Raw genomic sequence first — 21,328 nt, 5'->3', positions numbered from 1 at the left:
CTTATACATAGGAGACCTCATGTTACAAAGAAATTGCAATTCAAATGAATTAATATTAGAAACAGAAAACAAAAGATAATCAACATTTTAACAGAAATATTCTAGACTGCCTCCCCATTGGAAAATGAATAACTGAAAAACAAGGAATAAAATAAAATGAAATTTAGACTCCTATAATGCTATAATCATAGTAATTGTAGTGCATATACCAACATTTCTATAGATTTACTAAAGTGTAATTATTACACTAAATTAGTATGAACCAAATTATTTTTATTAGCAATATTACATAAACCAACAGATGACAAAAGAAAAAAGCCACTTTCATGAGACGGGCAGCCATATAAATTTGATTAATAAATAAAATAAAATAAATAAATAAATGAGTAAGAGAAAGTCTGCTCTTACTAAATAACACAGTAACAAAACATGGAAAGGTTTCAGTATTCTGGTGAGATTTCAGCATGTCGGACATGTTTTGCTTCTATGTATCTCTGAAACAAAGTCTGGACTTGTATAGTATTTGAAAACAAAAATAGCTGGATACTTAATAAATTATTGACATGCTCTTTTATGAGTAAATTTTTCACTGTACTGAAGGCCTTTTTAAATCAGACTCCTTAATATAATCTGGGAAGTACATAACATGGGACTCATCTTCCTGTCAATGACCAGTAGATCAGATTTTCTATAAGATTTCATCATTCACAACAAATTTGAGAAACTTTACAATACATGGCAGAGGCTTTTCAGCTGGACAAAAAGGAGAAGCTGGAACGTGATAGACTTTTTCAATATATATTTGGAAATTTTCTGGGAAGGCTAACACTTCAAACATAAATGCTTCCAATAACAGAACTGATCTTTTTTCTCGTTTTGGAATATCTACTATATATAAATTGCACCAATAACACTGAGCTTTTGTGGCTTTGTCCTGGAGGAACTTCATTAGATTTAATTTCACTAAATCATCTCCTATCTATCTATCTATCTATCTATCTATCTATCTATCTATCTATCTATCAACTTCTGCAATCTTCCAGTTGACATATACTGTTCTCAGCAGCATCTAGTCTTGTATTTACAGAGTTAACAGTTTAAATATCTATTATAGTTCTATCTGCATCTAGAAGATATGGGAAGGAGCATGGCGGCACAACTTTTCTGGTGCTTTTCAAGCAATCAAGAAACATGTCCCTCTCTGATAGCAAAAATGAAGAAAATCACTTGTTACTGGTACTAGTTGTATTTCATGGTTATCAGGATAATAAAAATGTAGGGAATAGCACAATATGGCAATGCCCGTCTATGGTATCATCCTGACAGAAGTCAAATTAATGTTAATACCAGTTAATACTGTTATATCCAGGATATCAAAGCTGAAAAGATCCTATTTCACACCTCTATATAATGTTCTTAATAGAAGCATATGGGAAAAAATTGTTCAGCATTTTTTTAATATCCCAATTGAAGCATACCAGGAGACACACCTTCTCAAATATCAAGTCCAAACATTTTTGTTGTTGAATGTCATCACGAATATCTTGAACCAAATTAGTCATTCATAAGTGTGATCTAGTGATAAAGGTGCTGGACTAGGAGCAGAGGGTCCACTGTCAGCCACAGAAGGTAACATTGGGCCAGTCACTCTCTCTTACCCCAACCTATCTCACTGTGCTATTGTGAAGAAAAATATTAGGAGAAGTTCTATATATGTTGTCTTGAAGTCCTCTACAAAAGGTAGGCAATAAATACATACATACATACATACATACACACATACACACACACACATAGACACATATCTTGAGGAACAGAAGAATCAAAAGCATTTAAATGGAAGACTTTCAGGGAACATTTTGACTGTAGTCTAAGTAGGAAAATGAAAAGACATCCTGCAAGAAGGCAATGGCAATCCTCCTTAGTATTGTTGCCCAAGAAACTACATGGACGTGTCCATGAAGTTATCAAGTGTATACCTCTGCTCAGAGACATTACTTTTATGATGTAAAATATAATCAAATATAATCAGACTGCAATAGCAGTTTATCTCCCATATGTTAGAAACCTTTGAATAGCAATCAAGGAATAATTTAAATAATCTCTGTAGATAAAATGGTCTATGGGCTATTACCTAGCAGAGAACATTCATTTAATGCTTCTCTATCATTCAAGACACTCTGTTCTCAACCAAATATAGGTACAGTTCTTTTCCCCCCCCTTGTTTAAGCAATCTCTTTGCTCTGGGGGTGGGGGGGAAAGAAAAAAGAAAAGGGGAAAAAAGCAATATCTGTAGGAAATCTCTCCTGTGCCTGACCCATTTTTTTCTCCCCATCTTACAGGAGAGTAAACAGGCACATAATGGGGAATACACATCAAAAGAAATTGCCACCCTCTCCCACTGGAAGAGCATGGAGAGCAGAAAGAAGAGCAGAACAGAGGAACTCAGCCTCGCCTTCCTAAAGGAGCCCCATAGGGGCTGCTCTTATTTAAGAAGAGCTATGAGCTCGAGACTGGTGTTGGAAACAACCGTTTGCTAACTCGGACTCTCCGTGCCTTGCCTTTTGACTCTGAACCTGGACCGGCTGACAACCTCACTAATGCTTTGGACCCCTGGATTTGCCTGACCATTCTTGCACCTGTTCCTTGGATTTTGAACTCTTTATTTAGGCAAGTTTGCTGGACTTGTGAGAACTCGGTTGTTTTTGCGTGCTTGAGATTGCACATAACGTTTCTCCGCTGCTTACTATAAGTAAACGTTTGCAACTACCACTTGTGTATTTGTGTGTGCCTGGCCTGAGACAGGACACTCTCGAATCACTCAGCTCTGCAAAGGGGGGAAAAAACAACAACAGGTCAAGCACAGGACAACCCATACTGATGGTGATACATGACTGAGGGATGCTGCAAAGGTCATAAATGTGGGCATTGATTGTAAAGTTATTTTTTCAGCACCACTGTAACTTTGAATGGTCGCTGAACAAGACAGTCAGTAAGCAAGATCTACCTGTAGTTCTACCTCAACGTTTACCTCAAAATTCTGGAGATTACCTCCAACCCCCCCTTCATTATACTGTGATGATTGCTTTCAGATCCCTGCTTCTCATTAAGGCGCTATAATTTTCATCTTGAACCATTAAGGGGATGGCTTTTTCTGCAGCTCTCAAAAGTAGTGAAACTAGTGACTAGTTCTGCATTTATTCTGAGTCTAGTTTGTAAGCAAATCCTATACTGAATGCAACAGTGAATAAATATAACCTGTCAGGAATATAGAGTGAAGAATCACGCTTAGATCGGAAGATTTACCTGTAATGTTTATTGTTCTACTCTAAAATACAAAACAAAATCCTGCTAAACTGAAAAGGCACTAGCAAACCCTACCAGAAAAGCCCAGAAAGCTAAGGCGGTTCTTTTCTGGACCTCTTGATTGGGAGATTCAGTTCTGCGTGTGCGCTTTTCCCCCTGGAGAGGGCCCCCCTCTTCTTCACCAGCAATCTCCATAACATAACCAGACCACCAAGAATTATACTTGTCATTAATCTCTCTTTAAACATGATGTGAAAAAATATTATCATTTTTACGTTGCAAAATGATATAATTAGATGCAGTCAATCATTTAGGCACTGAACTGTGTTAAACTCCTATGAAGCACCAAGTATCTCCTCAGAGAGGATTATATTCTAAACTGTTGGTTCAGTCAAATGCTAACGGAGAGATGCATGTTCACTAAATAGTACTAAGTGAAGATAAATACTTTATAGTACCAGTTGCTTGTTGCGTCTCTCTTTTTTAGAGGATCTAAGAGGATAATAGATAAATCAATATACAGAGTGAGATTTATACTAACTTACAATCAGATGAATGAAGCAACAGATGTTAAATCAGCCAGTTAATCTGCTTCACTTAAATATATTGCTTCAATTCTGACAAAAGACAAAATTGATAATAAGTAAAAACAATCAGCCTTGTGTGGTGCAGTGGTAGGTGGCAGTATTGCAACTGAAACTCCCCCCCACGACCCGAGTTCGATCCCAGCGGAAGCTGGATTCTCAGGTAGCCAGCTCAGGTTGACTCAGCCTTCCATCCTTCCGAGGTCGGTAAAATGAGTACCCAGCTTGCTGGGGAAGGTGACGACTGGGGAAGGCAATGGCAAACCACCCCGCTATAGTCTGCCAAGAAAATGTCACAAAAGAGGCGTCCCTCCAAAGGGTCAGACATGACTCGGTGCTTGCACAGGGGACCTTTCACCTTTCACAAAAACAATGAAGACCACAAGATTAAGGTTCAGAACCCTTCTCCAGCAATTCCCATACCATTTTGCTTCAATCTGTTAAAATCCAGAACGTATTATAAGATACATGCAAAGTGCATAAATACTAAGAAATTGCATATTTATACCAAAATGTCAGCTATACAATATACATAGAGAAGCATTTTTTAAACCGCTTCTTCAAATTAAAGAAAAACACAGCTTGCAATGTCATTATTTTCAATCTTGTAAATATACTTCAAAGGGGAAAGGGCTATTTATGCATCAAGGCTGATTGCCAATTCTCTTCCCCTCCATGTGTCATATTTCATCACCCAGCATTGCCTCTTGGAATGGTTTCAGTGTCTGTTCCAGCTAATACCTAACTGAGGGCAAAACAAATTGAAAAGCAGACTTACTATCTTTTCCTCTTTAAGCACTTTTCCTAAAGCTAACTGTAGCGAAAACAAAATTAAGGTACTTGTTTTAATCATACAATTTCTTCAGTAGAAAGTTGATGACAAACTGGAGAGATAATAGAATAGAGCAAGGAGGATGAAAAAACACTAGTGGAGTCATGATGACAAAGCAAATATTTGACTGAAGTTCAACTGAACAAGTACTCTTTGCCACAAAGCTGTACAAAAAAACCAACCACAGGGTAACGTATGCTGCAGCAAAACACAGGCATTTAAAGATATGAGATGATTAAAGAACCAGCAACAAATCAGACTTCAACACTGCAGTCTATTTCAGCAAGTCCCCAAGGTATATATTTAAATCTTAGCATGATGAACTCTGGGAAATAACAACCTAAGAAGGCATCCTTCATCTCCCTGAATTATATTTACCATCAAATATAAACTGCAAATGTTGCTAAAAAAAAAGTCTCTAGCTGGGAAAAGGTTTATGGATGTATGCTTAAGATGGTATGTCTTTATGAACAATTTATAATCTCATAAATATACACAAAGCAGCTTATTTGTTTGTAAGGCTTTTTCACAAGTTGCTGGAGAAAAATAAGAACATGAGCTGATCATTACAAAGGTTCTATGAAATTAATGAAGTCCTGTGAAAGGGGAAACACATTTTTTTCCTTCTGTTTGAAGGGCCTTATAGATATGTTTTTTTCCAAATTACTGAGTTGAAATGTTTCTGTACAATGCTGACTACTGTAGACTAAGTCTTTCCATATAAACTAGTTATAAAAGATGCCAGACCTGAATGGCTTTCAGAATAATACTAACAGCACAAATCAATACAACTGAATATATATTCACACTATATATGATATAAATGTGTTTTTTCCCCTTAATTGGAGTTCTGTAAATATAGCCTTCAGATTATAAAAAGCCACAAAAATAATCTTGGAGAAACTATGCAGCAACAGCTACAAAAACATGCTTTAAGCCCAGGAAACAAGGAAAGCATTAAACTCAACCTGGCTTTGCCCTAAGTCCTTGGGGTATAAGGAGAGAAGGGAAAACACAGGCTTTCATGATTCTGTTACTGTAGCCTATATCAATATAGTTCCAGCAGCTCTGTCCCCAAACTGAAAACCAAACCTGGCAAGTCGCCTTCGGTTAAGCGCAAAGCCGCTGTGGCCAGCAGACATGGACCACTGGAAGAGGAGCCTGACATCTCAGAACGGGACTCCCCAGACAAATTCCCATCGCCGGTGGGAAATGGGCAAAGCCTGCCTTAAAGGGCACCAACAGGCAGGCTGAACCGCAAGGGCGCAAGGATCCAATGGTGAGTGGAGAGGGCCCCATGATGATGGTGGGGGTGCAGCTGCAAACTTTGGGAGAAGGGGAAAGAGCAGATCTGGCTGGTCTGTTGGACTCTGGGTGTGCTAAGTGCCTAATCCACCCAGCTATAGTAAATGGACTGGGGTTGAAAGTAAAGAGACTGAAGGAACCCATTGTTTTCACCCAACTAGATGGGTCAGAAGCCACCAGAAGTCTAGCAGTGTTTTGTACTGAGGCAGTGACTATCCAAGTGGGCAACCACAAAGAGACTTTGAGATTTATAGTTGCCATGTTAAGTCAACCATTCGCTAATTTTGGGATTGCCCTGGTTATGAACTAACCCCACCCCCAAATAGATTGGGTAACCCAGCAAATACAATTTAAAGATGGACTATATTTAGGACCTCAACATGACGGGGAGCACACAGAAACTAAAGCTTTGGCAGCTGTTTCCACAGCAGAAGGGGCAGATGGAGTCTCTGAGGATTTGATCCCAGAGCCATACTGAGACTTGAGGGAGGTGTTTGGGGAAGCAGAATGTGATCAACTACCACCCCATCTTAAAACAGACTGTGAGACTGAAATTGAACTGGGGACAAAACTTCCTAAACCGAAGTTGTATTTCATGTCACTGAAGAAGTGCTAAGAGAATTTATAGACAAAAACTTGGCGTGAGGTTTCATTTGGCCTGCAAATTCCCCAATGGCTGCTCCGGTATTATTTAGAACCAAGGATGGTTCATTGAGGTTGTGTACTGATTATTGGGGTTTAAATGCTATCTGCACAGTAAATCAGTATCCCCTTCCTTTGATGAAAGACATGTTGGCTCATCTGTCGAAAGGGAAATTTTTCACGAAGTTGGATTTGAGAGCAGCTTACTTTTGGGTCCGCATTTGCAAAGGGGATGAGTGGAAAACTGCTTTCAATTGCCCCCTGGGGAGTTATGAGTACCTGGTTTTACCATTTGGGTTGAAAGGCGGTCCTGGAGTATTTATGCAATTGATTAATGAAGTTTTACACGAACATCTGTACAAAGGAATCTGAGTCTATCTCGATATCTACTCAGAAAATGAGAAAGAGCACGTGCGCCTGGTATGCAAAGTGTTAACCAAGCTCTGAGATGCCAAACTGTCAAAATGTGAATTTCACAAAGAATAGTTAGACTATTTAGGCTACAGGGTGTTGAGTCGTGGCACTGAAATAGACCCAGGAAAGGTGCGAGATGTGGTGACATGGGAACCTCCTAAAACCTGGAGGCAGTTGCAGAGTTTCCTAGGGTTTGCAAACTTTTATAGACAATTCATCCCAAATTTTGCCCAAATCACACTCCCTCTATTGTTTATTTGTTCAATCGCTTCCGACTCCTCGTGACTTCATGGACCAGCCCACGCCAGAGCTTCCTGTTGGTCGTCAACACCCCCAGCTCCCCCAAGGATGAGTCCATCACCTCTAGAATATCATCTATCCATCTTGCCCTTGGTCGGCCCCTCTTCCTTCTGCCTTCCACTCTTCCTAGCATCATCATTTCTCCAGGGTGTCTTGTCTTCTCAACAGACCTATTAAAAACCAAAGGGACAGGCGAGTCTAAGAAAGCTAAAAGCCCCGGGGCAGTGCTAAACTGGACTGCAGAGTGCCAGGAGGCTTTTGACAATTTAAAACGGTGGAGTCCATTTTAAGGCATCTGGATCCCACTGAACTTTTTATCATCCAAGCTGATGCCTCAGATATGGCAGTTGGGGCAGTATTGCTACAAAAAAGTCAAAATGGTGAGTTGCATCTGTATGCATATCTGTCACATAAGTTTACTGAGACCAAGCACAGGTGGCATGTGTGGGAGAAGGAAGCATTTGCAGTATGGTGGGCTTTGCCGATGTGGAGACATTTGCTGGAAGGGGCTCAAAAACCTTTTGAAGTTTGGACTGATCATAAAAACTTGGAGGCTTTAAAAACATGGAGAAAATTGAACAAGAAATAGGTTTGCTGGCCTCAATTCTTTAGCTGTTTCAATTTCAGTTTGAAGTATTTGCCTGGGGGAAAGAACTTTTTAGCCAATGCTTTGTCACACTTACCACAACATACTAGCCAGAGAGAAGAGGTGGTAGATACAGTGTTTCCAAAGCAACAATTAGGTCTGGCGGTTGTTACACGAAGTCAGAGCAAGTTAGAAAAAGTGGAAGCTCTGGGCGATTTGAAACAAGCGCTGAGCCAAGAGTTGCAAAATGACAGTTGGCTGCAAAGTAATAAAACCTCTTTGAAAGAGTGATGGACTGTGGTGGTCAGAAGGGAAAATTTATGTTCCAGAGATTTTACGCAAGGAAATTTTAGAACGCAGCCATGACGCTAAGTCAGCTGGCCATTTCCGGTTTGTAAAGACTTTGCATTTACTGTGCAGGCAGTTTTGGTGGCCGAGCCTTATGACAATATGAAAAAGAGTATGTGGCCAGTTGCCCAGTTTGTGCCACAGCAAAGAAAAAAGAGGGAAAACTTCAGGGGGTGCTCCAACCAGTAGCCAATCCAACCCAGCCATGGAAGCAAATTGCCATGGACTTTATAGTAGAGCTGCCTGAAAGTAAAAAGAAAACAGTGATTTGGGTTGTTACTGGTCTATTCTCTACGCAAGCTCATTTTATCCCACGCGCCACCATGCCTACGGCCAGCCAACTTGCTAAGATGTTTATCCAACACATCTATCGATTACATGGGGTTCCTGATAGGTGAGCAGTGACCATGGCATCCAGTTTACTTCTAAGTTCTGGAAATCATTTTTAAAATTAATTGGTGCTTCTCAGGCCCTGAGTTCGAGTAGCCATCCACAGACGGACAGGGGGACTGAACGTCTGAATGCCACCCTCGAACAATTTTTAGATGTTATGTAAATTACCAACAAGATAACTGGGTGGACCTCTTGCTCTTTGCAGAAGTCACATATAATATTTCTGTTCACCAGAGCATGGGATTATCCCTTTTCCAAATAGTGAATGGCCAGGAGTTCGTACCAATTCCAGAGCTGCTGCAAAGGACACCTGAATCCCGCTCTGTAAGCGAATGGATGAATCAAATCAGTGCCAACTGGTCAGTAATTCAAAAAGCACTAGCTGAGGCCAGGGAAAGCTATAAAAAGTACGCTGATTGCAAAAGAGCTCCTGAATGGGAATTCAAGGTGGGAGAGAAAGTATATTTGTCCACAAAATTTCTAAGGTCACTGCAACCACCAAAAAAGTTGGGTCTGAAGTTTGTGGGGCCATTTGAAATTAAGAAAATAATAAACCCTGTCACTGTGCAACTGAAACTTCCAAAGAACTTGAGACGAATCTACCCTGTTTTCCATTGCAGCCTGCTGAAACCTGTGCGAGAGTGATTTTGCTGGCATCTAGAGCAACCTTCTCCTGCGCCCAGGATGATTGAAGGAGAACAACATTTTGAAAAGAAAGAAATTTTAGATGCTCGCAAATGCAGGGGAAAACTACAATACCTGATAAGCTGGAAGCATTTTCCGGAGCGTGAATGGATGGAAAGCAAACATGTTCATGCTCCAGAGCTATTAAGAAAATTTCATGCCAAGTATCCTGAGAAACCTAAGGACTAAAACCTCTCCACTTGCTAACTCTTTCAATTCTTTCTTGCAATTGCTGCTAAAAAAATGTTTTGCTTAAATCACTAACGTTTATATATAGTTTTTTTCCCCCAGGAGGGGCAGTCTGTCAGACTCCACAACCAAATGATTGCTGAATTGTCTGATCATGTTCGTCTGCCATGATGAGTCAACGCGTCTCAAGAGCCAGATGGGAGGGGGGAATTGCAAGGAGTGTGAATCTTTTCTGTTTGGGCTGGAAAGGGGGGACTCAAGGTCGTACTGCCAGATGACATCTGTGTCTGGTATGGCTGACCATTAGAATTAGGTGGGAAGAAATAGGAGGGGGGAGCGGAGTGGCTGGAAAAGTTTTAATTAGCTAGTTTAGGCAGGAAGCTTTCAATAGCAGCTTTTCTCTTGATCTGTACACTAATCTCAATAAATCTGAATTCTGCATATTTCAACTGTGCCTGAGTCAGGTAATTATTGGGACTCACGGTGCCAGTTCTTACACAAACTTAGGAGTCTGTTTCTTGACCTGGACTACCTCAAAGGGCTGACAAAAATCTACTACTGCTCACCTTCCCTCTGGCCCCAAACTACTGGTATGAAGATATATCTACCTTGTCCATCATATCTGGGATTGAATATATTATGCTATATATTGCAATCCTTCATTTCTCCTTAATTGTAAGAAGCTGCTACAGGTAGTCCTTGTTTGGTGACCAGAACTGGGACTGGCAGCTCTGTCATTAAGCAAAGCGGTTGCTAAGTGGGAAATTACGTGACCACAACTGTACTTCCCTTTTCCCCACTTCCCTGCCCTTTGGAATACTCATCCTGGTGCTGGGATAATTAGCCAGAAGGGAATTGTTTGCATTTACATTCATTGGAGGAAGGGATTACAAGACAGTAAGCAGGCACACAATGGGGAATACACATCAAAAGGAATGCGGTGGCAAGGGGGAAAAGTAAAGGAAAAAACAAGCAATCTCTAGGCAATCTCTCCTGTGCTTGACCCATTCCCCCCTCCCCCCCCAGAGTGGAAAGACTGGAGAGGAAGGGATTACTAAAGAGTAAGTAGGCACACAATGGGGAATATGCTGGGCTGTTTACGTAATGCGGTTGTGGCTCCTAGCCCCAAGCGTGCTCTGGGCTGCTGGCACCACTGCATTCCTTTCAATGTGTATTCCCCATTGTTCGCCTGCTTAATCTCTGGTAATCGCTTCCTCTCCAATCTCTCCATTCTTCAAGGGGGAAAAAAAGAAAAACAACAGGTCAGGCACAGGACAATGCATACGGACTGTAATGGCAATCATGTGACTGCGAAGGTTGTAAATGTGGGCATTGGTTGTAAAGTTATTTTTTCAGCACTGTTGTAACTTTGAACTGTTGCTGAATGAGTAAGCGAGATCTACCTGTATTCCTGATTCAAATATCATGCTAAAGCTGTGCCATGAAATATTTTGTAGTTTGGGGCAATAAATGTAGTTTTGTAGTTGCAGTAAATGAACCCATCCATTTGGTTTATAAACTATCTCCTTTTTCTTTTGCAAGCCTCAAGACCAACCAAAATCAGCAAAAAAACTGAAAATTTATGAAATTTAAATTACTGTAAGCGGTTCTAATACTAAACCCTTAAAAATACTGAAAGGAATTAGAGTACATGGATATTTTTAATTAAATGAGATTCAATCACTTAAGTTTAACTGAACAAATCCAATCTATAGCTAGCTCACTCAAAACAGAATTATTGTTATCTAGTAAGACTAAACAAGACTAATTCCCATCCCCATGATACATACCATATTATCAGAAGCCACTTTATTTTTCAAATTATTTGGACCTTGAAATCTCAGTGGAACCAGTCATGTCAAATTTCATTCTTAGCTCTCATGATTTTTCGAACACCTTCAGACTAATCCTATTATTGTCAACAGACATTTTTGCCCTTATTTTAAAAAAAATTCTCTCCAAAATGAGCCAAAAATTAATGACTATGTATGCTCTCTTTGTCCTAAATATTTCTTATAAGCAATCTCACATTATTTGCACGTAGGAACCGCTGGTAAGAGCCTTCCAATCAAGGTAGTAAGGCTAAGAAGAAAACTGCATGAATAAGATGGGTAAGTAGCATAAAAATGGGACAGGAGGTCATTTTTTGAGATAACTCCACATATTTTTTCCATATTATAAACAGAGTAATTTATACAAAAATAAGCAAACAGATGAAAAACTATTTAGGTAAGCAGCAGAAATTATATTATACAAACAATATATTTTTTTATACTTTAGAGCAGTGCTTCCCAAACTTTTTCCTTCATTACCCAAATCTGCTTATCAGAAAGTCCTTTTTGCCCAATGTAGGTAAAACACTTTAAGTCCCTGTTGTGATTGGATAATGGGTTTGTGTGTCATTACCTGAAGAAAAACCACTTTTACCCAATTTTGGGTAATTTACCCAGGTTTGGGAAGCACTGCTTTAGAGTGTACAACTCTTAACACTGCATGAAATTGCAGGGTTGCCCCACTTTAATACCACCACTGTATAAATCCTACTGGAAAAAAAAAAGGATGAGAAAAGAAATTAATCAACATCTGGATTCAGGAGGTAATAAAATTAGATCTGCTAATTCTTCTTGATCACTCAGTGGTTTTCAATACCATTGCATCATTCTGGACAGGCTCTCAAAATAGATGGCATATGATTTTGCTGGTACTGCTCTAACTTAAGAGAGCTAATTCCATCGTTTAACCCTGGAGGACTTGTTTCATTCCTTGGCATTGTACATTGGAAATATACGGTAGAAGTCTGGCATAATTCCATTCTGCCTTGTAAGCTTTTCAGTATTGTAATGAAACCACCTAAAGTTTAAGACAGAGTTACAGTTACCTAAAGTTTAAGACAGAGATGTCAACTGCATTATTAATAAAACTTAATCTCTGCTTTACATCAGGTTGAGGTAAAGTTACAGTCACTAGATGATAGCAATAAACTTGATTAAGTCCAAAAACCTGAAACCCTATCCTTACATAATATACAGTATGTAGAGATAGTGGATGATTCCAATAGAAGTCATACTTTGTTCTGAGGGGGTTAGAACTTATATAGGTAGTCCTCACTTAACAACCACAACTGGGACCAGAATTTCGGTTGCTAAGCAAAGCCATCATTAAGCGAATCCAACCTGATTTTATGACCTTTTTTGTGGAAGTTGTTAAGCGAATCACTGCAGGCATTAAGCAAACCATGTGGACGTTAAGCGAATCATGCAGTTCCCCATTGATTTTGCTTAACTTCTGGGTCCATTATTCAAAAATATCCTTCAATACATCCAATGTTAAAGTAGTTTGCTCCATTCTGTATTAGTCAGTCAAATTTAAGTGTTTCTCCTTTCATTATAATCATGATCTAATGTCCAGCCTTCAAAGTCCCATCCTATCATTTTTTTAAAGAATTCAAAACAGCAGTATTTTCCCACAGAAAGGATTCTTATAATTAATTTCAAAATCTTATTTAAAATCTATCTGGACTCCTAGTCCATTTGTAACTTTCCAAAATCAACATTCTAGTCACACGTTTGTTAACCCCCCCAAATTTTTTTAGTCCTTAAATTCATATTTAAAACTTCTTTTGCTAAGGATTGAAGGAAACTTACCTGATGCTGTCAAAAACTTGTTGACCCAAAGGTTCCTAATAGCTGAAAAGCAGTTAACAAGCAATTTCTCAATGTGATTAGAAAAGTATGAGAACCCAGTGTCCATAAGGGCGTCAACCATGGTGTGACCAAAGCTGACTTTCTCTCATCTCCCAGAGCTCTAAGCTCGCTGGAGACCACTATCTTACAGTCTCCTCATGAGAAGCAATTCTCTGAGCACTTGTGGGCGATCTCAAGTCCTCTCCTTAGCCAGAGAGGAATTAAGAAGAGCCGGACTACTCACTGGCTCTTCATTCCGCCAGGGTCGTTGGCTCTGTTTTTTGTGCAGCTGTCTTCAGTCCGTAATTTCTTCCCCAGAAATCCCGTTTATGCAGAATTAAGACCACCATCTGGAAGGGGTCATTGATCCAGTTCTGTGACCTAGAGTAATTTTACCAGGTAAGACTGGTTATCCTATACAATCCTAGCTGCAACTACTCTCGAACAGAGACATCTGGCTAATATTATCCAGTTCTGGAAGCTTCTACAGTCAAAATCTTATCAGTGCCTAGGTTACTGCTGAGCTCTTTAAAACTGGCTTAAATACTTAAGCACAATTCAAAATGTAAACCTAAAATGGCTTGGAACCTAGATACTGTGTCTTACTGTAAATCTCCATGGAAATTTAAGGGCAGTAATGTTTTGGATAACTCTAATACACCCACTCCTAGTTTAGCAACTACCTCAGTTAGCGACCATTCACAAATACAACAGTAATAGATGGTAATTAAAAATTCATTTTCTGACCAACACACGCATTTACGACCAAATTATGTGTGCCTGACTACAACACATGCCAGAGTGAGAGAAATGCTGGCAAAATTGTACAAGAAAACTTTATCTGAATGAGACGGCAGCAACCAGTGATCCCTCTGAGTCACATGTTCACTTAGTGACCATTTCATTTAATGACCTGGTCTTCTAAATAGAACTTGGTTGCTAAACAAGGAGTGGGTATGCATGTTGTGCTACAGTATGTCAAAATATGTATTATGGTGATACTTTAAAAGCAGTAACAACTCACTTCTCTCAAACAATCTCATTCAATCAAGCTGCTGACTCAGTTACTCAGTCAACTCCTGGGTAAGAAAAAAAATGCATAGCTATTGGGACACAAAATTGGGATGACAACTTTATCAGCCACTTTCAAAAGAATTATGGACTACAGGTAGTCCTCACTTAATGACCACAATTGGGACCAGCAACTATCATGGAGTGACACGGTCATTAAGTGAAACATCATGACCGTGCCAGACTTATGTCAGTTCCGCTGCGATCATTAAGCTAATCACCCACAGTTGTTAAGTATGACATAACATGATTATGACTTGCAACTTACTGACGGCTTCTCCATAGACTTTGTTTGTTGGAAGCTGGCTGTGAAGCTAACAAATGGCAATCATGTGATCATGGGATGCTGCAACCATTGTAAATGCGTGCTGGTTGTGAAGCACTTGAATCACGATCACATGACTGCAACCGTCGTAAGTTTGAGGACTGGGTGTAAAACTACTTTTCCAGTGCCATCGTAAGTTTGAATGGTTGCTAAACAGGGTAGTCATTAACCAAGGACTACCAGTATTTTTTTATTGTCAACATGAATATAAGACAAATGCAAGTTCATCAGTTCTTTCTGAATGTTCTTTCACATAGTTAGTTTAAGTATACTTTCCTAATGCAGAACATTTTAAGTTGCACCATCAAATCCTGTTTTTAATTACTTTCACATTTTTGCCATCATCACGATCGGATAGATGTTCCAGATTTCTATTATGCTAATACACTGTTATACACCTGAATGAAAAGGATTTTTATATATTTACACTGTTATGCATTTCAAATCTAAATTCTATCATGGAAAATTCCATGTAAATGAAGACACAACCATTTAAAGATAAGAATGTTGGCATTCTTGGCTGAATCAAGAATGGATTTTATGATGGCATATCAGTCAGTTTTAGCTAAACGTATTTAAGGCAGTTGCCTTTCTGTTTGTCTTTGAACATAATCCTCTGGACACAAAGTTTATGTTGATAAGCTAAACAATGGTTTTAAGAACAGAAAAAAATGTATGCTATGTTTCTTCCCATCCCCTCCTCCCCAGCCTTTTATGGCCTCTTAAGTTTCTTCTGAGTCCTAGAATGTAATGAGCAGAGAAAATGCTAAAAATTTAGCCTAAATGGAAGCATCCCTTCTATAACTAATTCACTCATCCTACCACATTTCCAGCACACACTATTCAAGGCTGAGGAAGGAACACAGAAACTTACGAAATCAGCCTTCTGAATATGCAAGCTTCAGAAAAAATATGTACAAGTTATTACAAGTTCTGTTCCAAGTTAGTAAGAATAAGAGGTCTTATAGACCCAGCGCTTTTGAATGACATCGGGTTGGGAATTTGTATTTACTTGATAAGCACAAGTAAGGTTAATGCAAGCCATAACTTATGAAGTCACTTTAAATCATACACAATCTGGCTTATAACTGATATTTCATCAGGTATTCAGATGTGTTAAATAAAGCAGCAACAATGACCATGATTTAACTCTACATATCCTACTTACCCAGGACAACTGAAACTAGCAAGTCTTACTTCCAAGTAAACACAAACATGATTGCATTGCTCAGTGTTCTATCTGCATAAGAACATAGAGAATTGTGAGATTATCACCCTTAATGGTTATAAAATCATTATTCCACTTTAGCGATTTTGTAAAAAGTACAGACTTCAGCAAAGAAAGGTGATGCACCAACCAAGTTAGATGAAAGTGACATAAACTGTATCAATTGCACAAAAAAATAGTAAATCAAACTGGATACAATATAATAAAATCATTTGACTCTGGAAATACCTTTTACTAATAAATCCATTTGAATCTGGAAAAACCCATACATCAAGAAAGAGGAATCAGTGGCACTCTATAAGTTGATGAACTATCGCATTTTGAATCTCTCACCATTGACAATGTTAGCTAGGGATCCTGGGAATTCAGGAATATCTGAAGGACCACTTGGTTCCTCACCTCTGTTATGTATACTAACTAAGTACTAACAGTGACCATTTCAGGTCCATTATGGAGGTTTATATAAGTTTCCTACAGCAAAAAGAAGTAGACTATGTGAATATATATGCACCACTGTTCACACAGTCTACTTCTTTTTGCCATATGAAACTTATATATATATATAGAGAGAGAGAGGGGCTCCAACAGATCCCAGGAACAACATCAGAGCTCTCTGTCCAGAAGAGTGCAGGGCTAGGAACAGCTAAGATACTGCGCAGAACCCTCAAACTCCCAGGCCTCTGATACAGGACCTGAGGTTGAGGAAGACACATACCACCCATAGGGATGAGAAGGGATTTTTTTAAATATAAAAGCATTAATTCCTTTCCCTCATACAACAGGTGACACAATGTTCTAGACAGTAGGTATGAATGATATGGCTGCACAAATTTTTTGAAAGAGGTGCTTTGTAATGCAAGTGAGTACATACAAAGTTCTTGTCTTTGAATCAATAAAGCAGCTGTGTCATTTTCCAGACTCCTCACTGCTTCTATGTGTGTGTATGTATACAGCCACTTTTCTTTGATAGGAAAAAAGCAAAACAAAGCAACTGTGCATGGATATATACATGGAAGTAGTTGGGAATAGTGAGTAGAGCAGTTATGTGAGTAGAGCAGTTACATGGTAAAGACAAGGCTGCTTTAATTATTCAAAAACAGTATTCTGCAACATAAACAGCATGTTGCAGGAGTGCATACAGAATACTGCTCTCCTGCAAGTATACTTTTTTCAAATGATTTGCACAGCCTTAATAAATAAAATATAATTGAGACCTGGCACAATCAAAAAATCATGGAAGCATGTACTAATTTAAAGCTAGGAACAAAACTGGGAGCACAGACACCCATGACTATGCATACCACGTTAAGTCCAAACATTAGAGCTGCTGCACAAACATCTACCTCTGTTCTACTCTTTCATGCCACAACATAGCTAGGTAACATAACAAGCCTACAAACCGTAGGCTTGAAAGTATTCTACAGTACTAGAACCAAGCTTTGACGTCTCTATTTTTATCAACTAATTATACCTTCAAATGAAGAACTCCAGGAACAGATAAGATGATAATAAACACAGTAAGAAGGAAAACATATAAAATGGAGAAGTTAACACTAAAGCCATGTTCATTCACTCTTGTATACTATGAACATTTATTTAAAAGGTACTGCATGGTCTACTTGAAACTTATTACAGCATAACGCACCATTCATTCTCCAAGAACGGAAAGAAATGTTTGTATATAAAGCTTGAACGCATTCAAACTTCTATTAAATGTGTTCAAAATTTGGTAAGAGGAATATCAACACTGGATGCTTCTCTTAACCAGTTGATAAGTATTTTAATCTTTCCCCAAACACCAGGGAGAAAGGTGATACAAACCAGAAGAGTAAATACAGCCTGGGGAATGAAATGTAGATGAAATTACTCTACTCTATATTGTTTAAATAAATAAAATGTCCAAGGAGTTTAATATCCCCTCTCTTGGTGCATTACTCCCCCCCTGCTGCATTATTAATGCATACAAAGTCACCTGACTTATTTAAAATATAAATGCAGCCAAAATATTGAAGGCTTATTTTTTCATACATACGATCGCATTATTCTGTCACCAGAACTCTTTGCAATATATCCTTACTCAGAAGTAGCCACACATTACCAACAGACATAGTACAGAATCCATGCTTATACACTTAAATACTGAAACAGATTCTGAAGGACATAATACATTATGGTGCAACAAATCTCTATTTACCACATGTTGGTGCAATAGATCTATGGAGATTCTCAATGTTATGGCATTTATTTATGGGGTTTATGAATTTTGAACCATGTGGGCCAACAGGGTCTTGTGAAAACTAGATTCAAGACTCTGTTTGGCTCAAAAGCTGATTGGATAACCTTGCACAAAGCTATCGCACAGATGAGATGGCGCCCTTCTTTCTGGAATGTACTACTCAAGAGTGCAAGTTGGGGAGATGTCATATGACATTGTAGCTTAGATGTTAAGGTTAAACATTTCTAGCATATATTTCTCTTGCTTTTCACATGTAGAAATCCTCTTTTAAAAGAAGACCATGCAGACATGTGAGTTCTAACCTGTAGTTTAAAGTGGTACATTACAGTTATGCTTACCACCTCTGCCATATGTCAGAACTAAACTCAAATTTCAGTTTAACCATATCAATGCATATTTGTTATCAGCAGTAAGGTAGGAATTTCCTGTAAACCAACTCAAGATCCTTGAAAAAAATATACAATTAAAATTCACTAAGGAACTGCTATTGATTAGATTCAAAATCGTTTTTTACAGCCCAGTTCTAATAATGCTGCTCCAGAAGTAAGTCTCCTTAATTTCAAATTGACTTATTTCCAAGGAAGCTTGAACTGGGACCAATTTTTGTTTACTTATTTCACTATGCTGCTTGAACTCTAGTTTTTTGTGAAATAAAGACTTGCTTCACATGTGCTCAACTCGCAGTGATTATTACATGCACGCAGTTTTCTCAATAATATGGAACTGGTTTGTCATTACTTTGATAGTATATTTTTTCCAACTTCCCATTCTAGTCAACAACCCTGGGATTTCCTGGCAGACTCCCATCAAAATACTAAGGCCTCACCATCCCTGTTCGTTTTGTTTTTTTGAGATCAGTCAAGATCACTACCTGCTGCCAGATATTCTGCTTAATATATCAGCACTGAAATTTTTTTCATTCTATAATTATTGTAACACTTGAAAGACCAGGTTAGGGACAGATTCTCCTGGAGACAATCTATCTACAGTACATGGTTGCTAAGAGTCAACACCAGCTTGATGGCACATAATCAATCAATCACTGATGGTTAGTTTGCAGATATGTGATTTATATAAAAGTCAAGTAACATTATATATGAGCAAGAGACAGTAGAAATTTGACCAAGAAGATAAGAGAAAGTTCGTATGTTGAAAACATGCCCTGACTTTACACCACCTCTTTCCACAGACAGTATGCATAGTTTCTTAAAATTTCTGTTTACAAACCTGTGGACTAGAAGCTCTGTAATAAACAGGTGGTGATTAAAACTGATTAAAAGTTTTGAGAATGTGGCTTGCACAGATATAATCAGTCAAAACTGTAGACAATTTCTTTTATCACTAATGGTAACTGTATGACTTCACTGACAAAAAAAAAAGGTTTGGATCAGGGTGCAAGCCTTACTTCTTCAATGACTCACTATACTGGTGGGGGCAACACAAAGGGAAAGCAAAAACGTACACAAAGATTCTATAAGCAGAAGAAATCAATATATTATTAACTTCAAATCTAAAGGGAAAGAAATAGGCCACATTAGAGTATGGAGCACACAGAACAGCATGTTATATTTTCTAAACTGAAACATAATAAGGTAATAAAAGTTTACATTCATTTTACTATGAATAAAACTTCTGGCAAAATAAAAAAGAGTATTAAGAAAAAAATCCTACACCAAAACCATAAATCACATTCAGCTTTTTATAGTATCAAAATTCCACTAGAGCCTGTATAGATTTTTTTTCATTTTTAAAACACTGAAGAATGTTGTCTTTGGGTTGAGTAACAGACGGTAAAAACAACCTGCAACGTGATGGAGCCAGTTACAAACAGACTTAAAAAGTGTAGAACAAAAACCGGAATTTGAACCCAATAGGAAGCCTGACCATATACGAAGAAGGCCTCACACGACGCCTTTACAGATAAGGTGACTGCACCTGTATGACTTGTCCTGCAAGTGAAGAAGCGTCACATCAAGGTTGTTTACATCTGACAGAGCTGATCCACCTGACATTACCCCTCACCCACAGGGTAAGTCCGTGGATAAATCCTCGACCGCGCTCCTTTAGCGGGGTAACTTCCCCAGTCCGAGTAAGAGGCTCGGACAAACAAGTTGGGCCTGGCAAAGTGAGTTTCCCACCTCTTCGCTCAGCCCTCCCGAGAAAGCACAGCGGGGCAACCGCCCTCCCCACTTCTCCAACTACCCATCGCTGGTCCCATCCCGTCCCACTCCTCCCAGCGGTGTACCAGTTCGTCATGTCCAGGAAGAAGGCGCAGCCAGCCGGGCTGAGCTGAAAGCCAAGGAGCCGCTGAAATTCGCCAATGAGTACGTCCTTATCGGTGGTTCCCAGACAGCTGAACTTCTGCATCAGCTCGGCGTCCAGATCCACGTCCATCCCCTCCATGGCGGCGCGACCCCTTCTTCCCGCGCCAGCCCGGCCCCTTCCACTAGGCCCCGGGCTGCCCGTGAGCCGCCACTGCCGCCTGCTCAAAGCTGCATGGGGGGGAAGGAGAACGAGCGAGCAGCACGCAAAGCACGCCGAGGCCGTGGCGTAGCGTCAGCACGTACCATGATTTCACAAACGTGGTGACGTTAGGTTTGAGGGATCTCAAAATACAAACATCCCCATGTAGTATAGTAAAAGCGGAGACGTTGGAAGAGCTGATTTTACAGCCATTTTTTTTCCACGCTGGGCCTCAGCTGGTGACAACCCCTGGCTGAAGCTGTATGGGTTGGGAAGCTGTGTAGATCTGGGCTTAGTTAGGACGGAAGAGTGGCCGGGATACCAGGGCTCTAGACTGGACGGAGAAGTTCAAACGATTCCTTGGAAAGAGACAGAGGCAAACTACCTCTGCAAACTACCTTTTGCTGCCGAGAAATCCGGTTAGTCAGGTTCACAAAATCCCCAGGAGCTGAATTCTGCTCAAAAGAGACTTTACTTAAACTTGTGAGCTACATTACTGTAGTAACCGTAGGTCGTACTCAGCCTGCCTGGCCTTGTTCTCGGACTTTCTCGGAGTCCAGTGGGATTCCGAGCTTCCGTGTGTGAATGAAGGTCATTAGAAGTATTTGTGGTTCTACTGTATTTTGTGTTATTTTATTTTTTTCTGTTTGGACAGGAAGGACATTGAATTCAGTGACTTAGAAGCAAATAGGGCAATTAGCAGTTCATTCAGTTACCAATTACACTTCCTGAATCATAT

The 21,328-nt window shown here is 39.4% G+C and overlaps 1 protein-coding gene across 2 annotated transcripts in view; it reads right to left on the bottom strand.

Moving 5' to 3' along the window:
* Positions 1-20,646, bottom strand: part of ILRUN (inflammation and lipid regulator with UBA-like and NBR1-like domains) — a 50,722-nt gene extending 30,076 nt beyond the window's left edge. Inside the window, exon 1 of one of the 2 annotated variants that reach the window (XM_063297621.1) lies at positions 20,372-20,646. In XM_063297621.1, coding sequence (XP_063153691.1) covers positions 20,372-20,529 — 158 coding nt within the window. In that variant the 5' untranslated portion in view covers positions 20,530-20,646. The remainder of the gene's footprint in view (positions 1-20,371) is intronic. The other variant, XM_063297622.1, reaches the window with a different exon arrangement.
* Positions 20,647-21,328: the final 682 nt, after the last annotated feature.

Source organism: Candoia aspera, chromosome 3 (genome assembly GCF_035149785.1).
Source record: "Candoia aspera isolate rCanAsp1 chromosome 3, rCanAsp1.hap2, whole genome shotgun sequence".
NCBI lineage: Eukaryota > Metazoa > Chordata > Lepidosauria > Squamata > Boidae > Candoia > Candoia aspera.
This window is presented reverse-complemented; position numbering and strand designations above follow the sequence as displayed.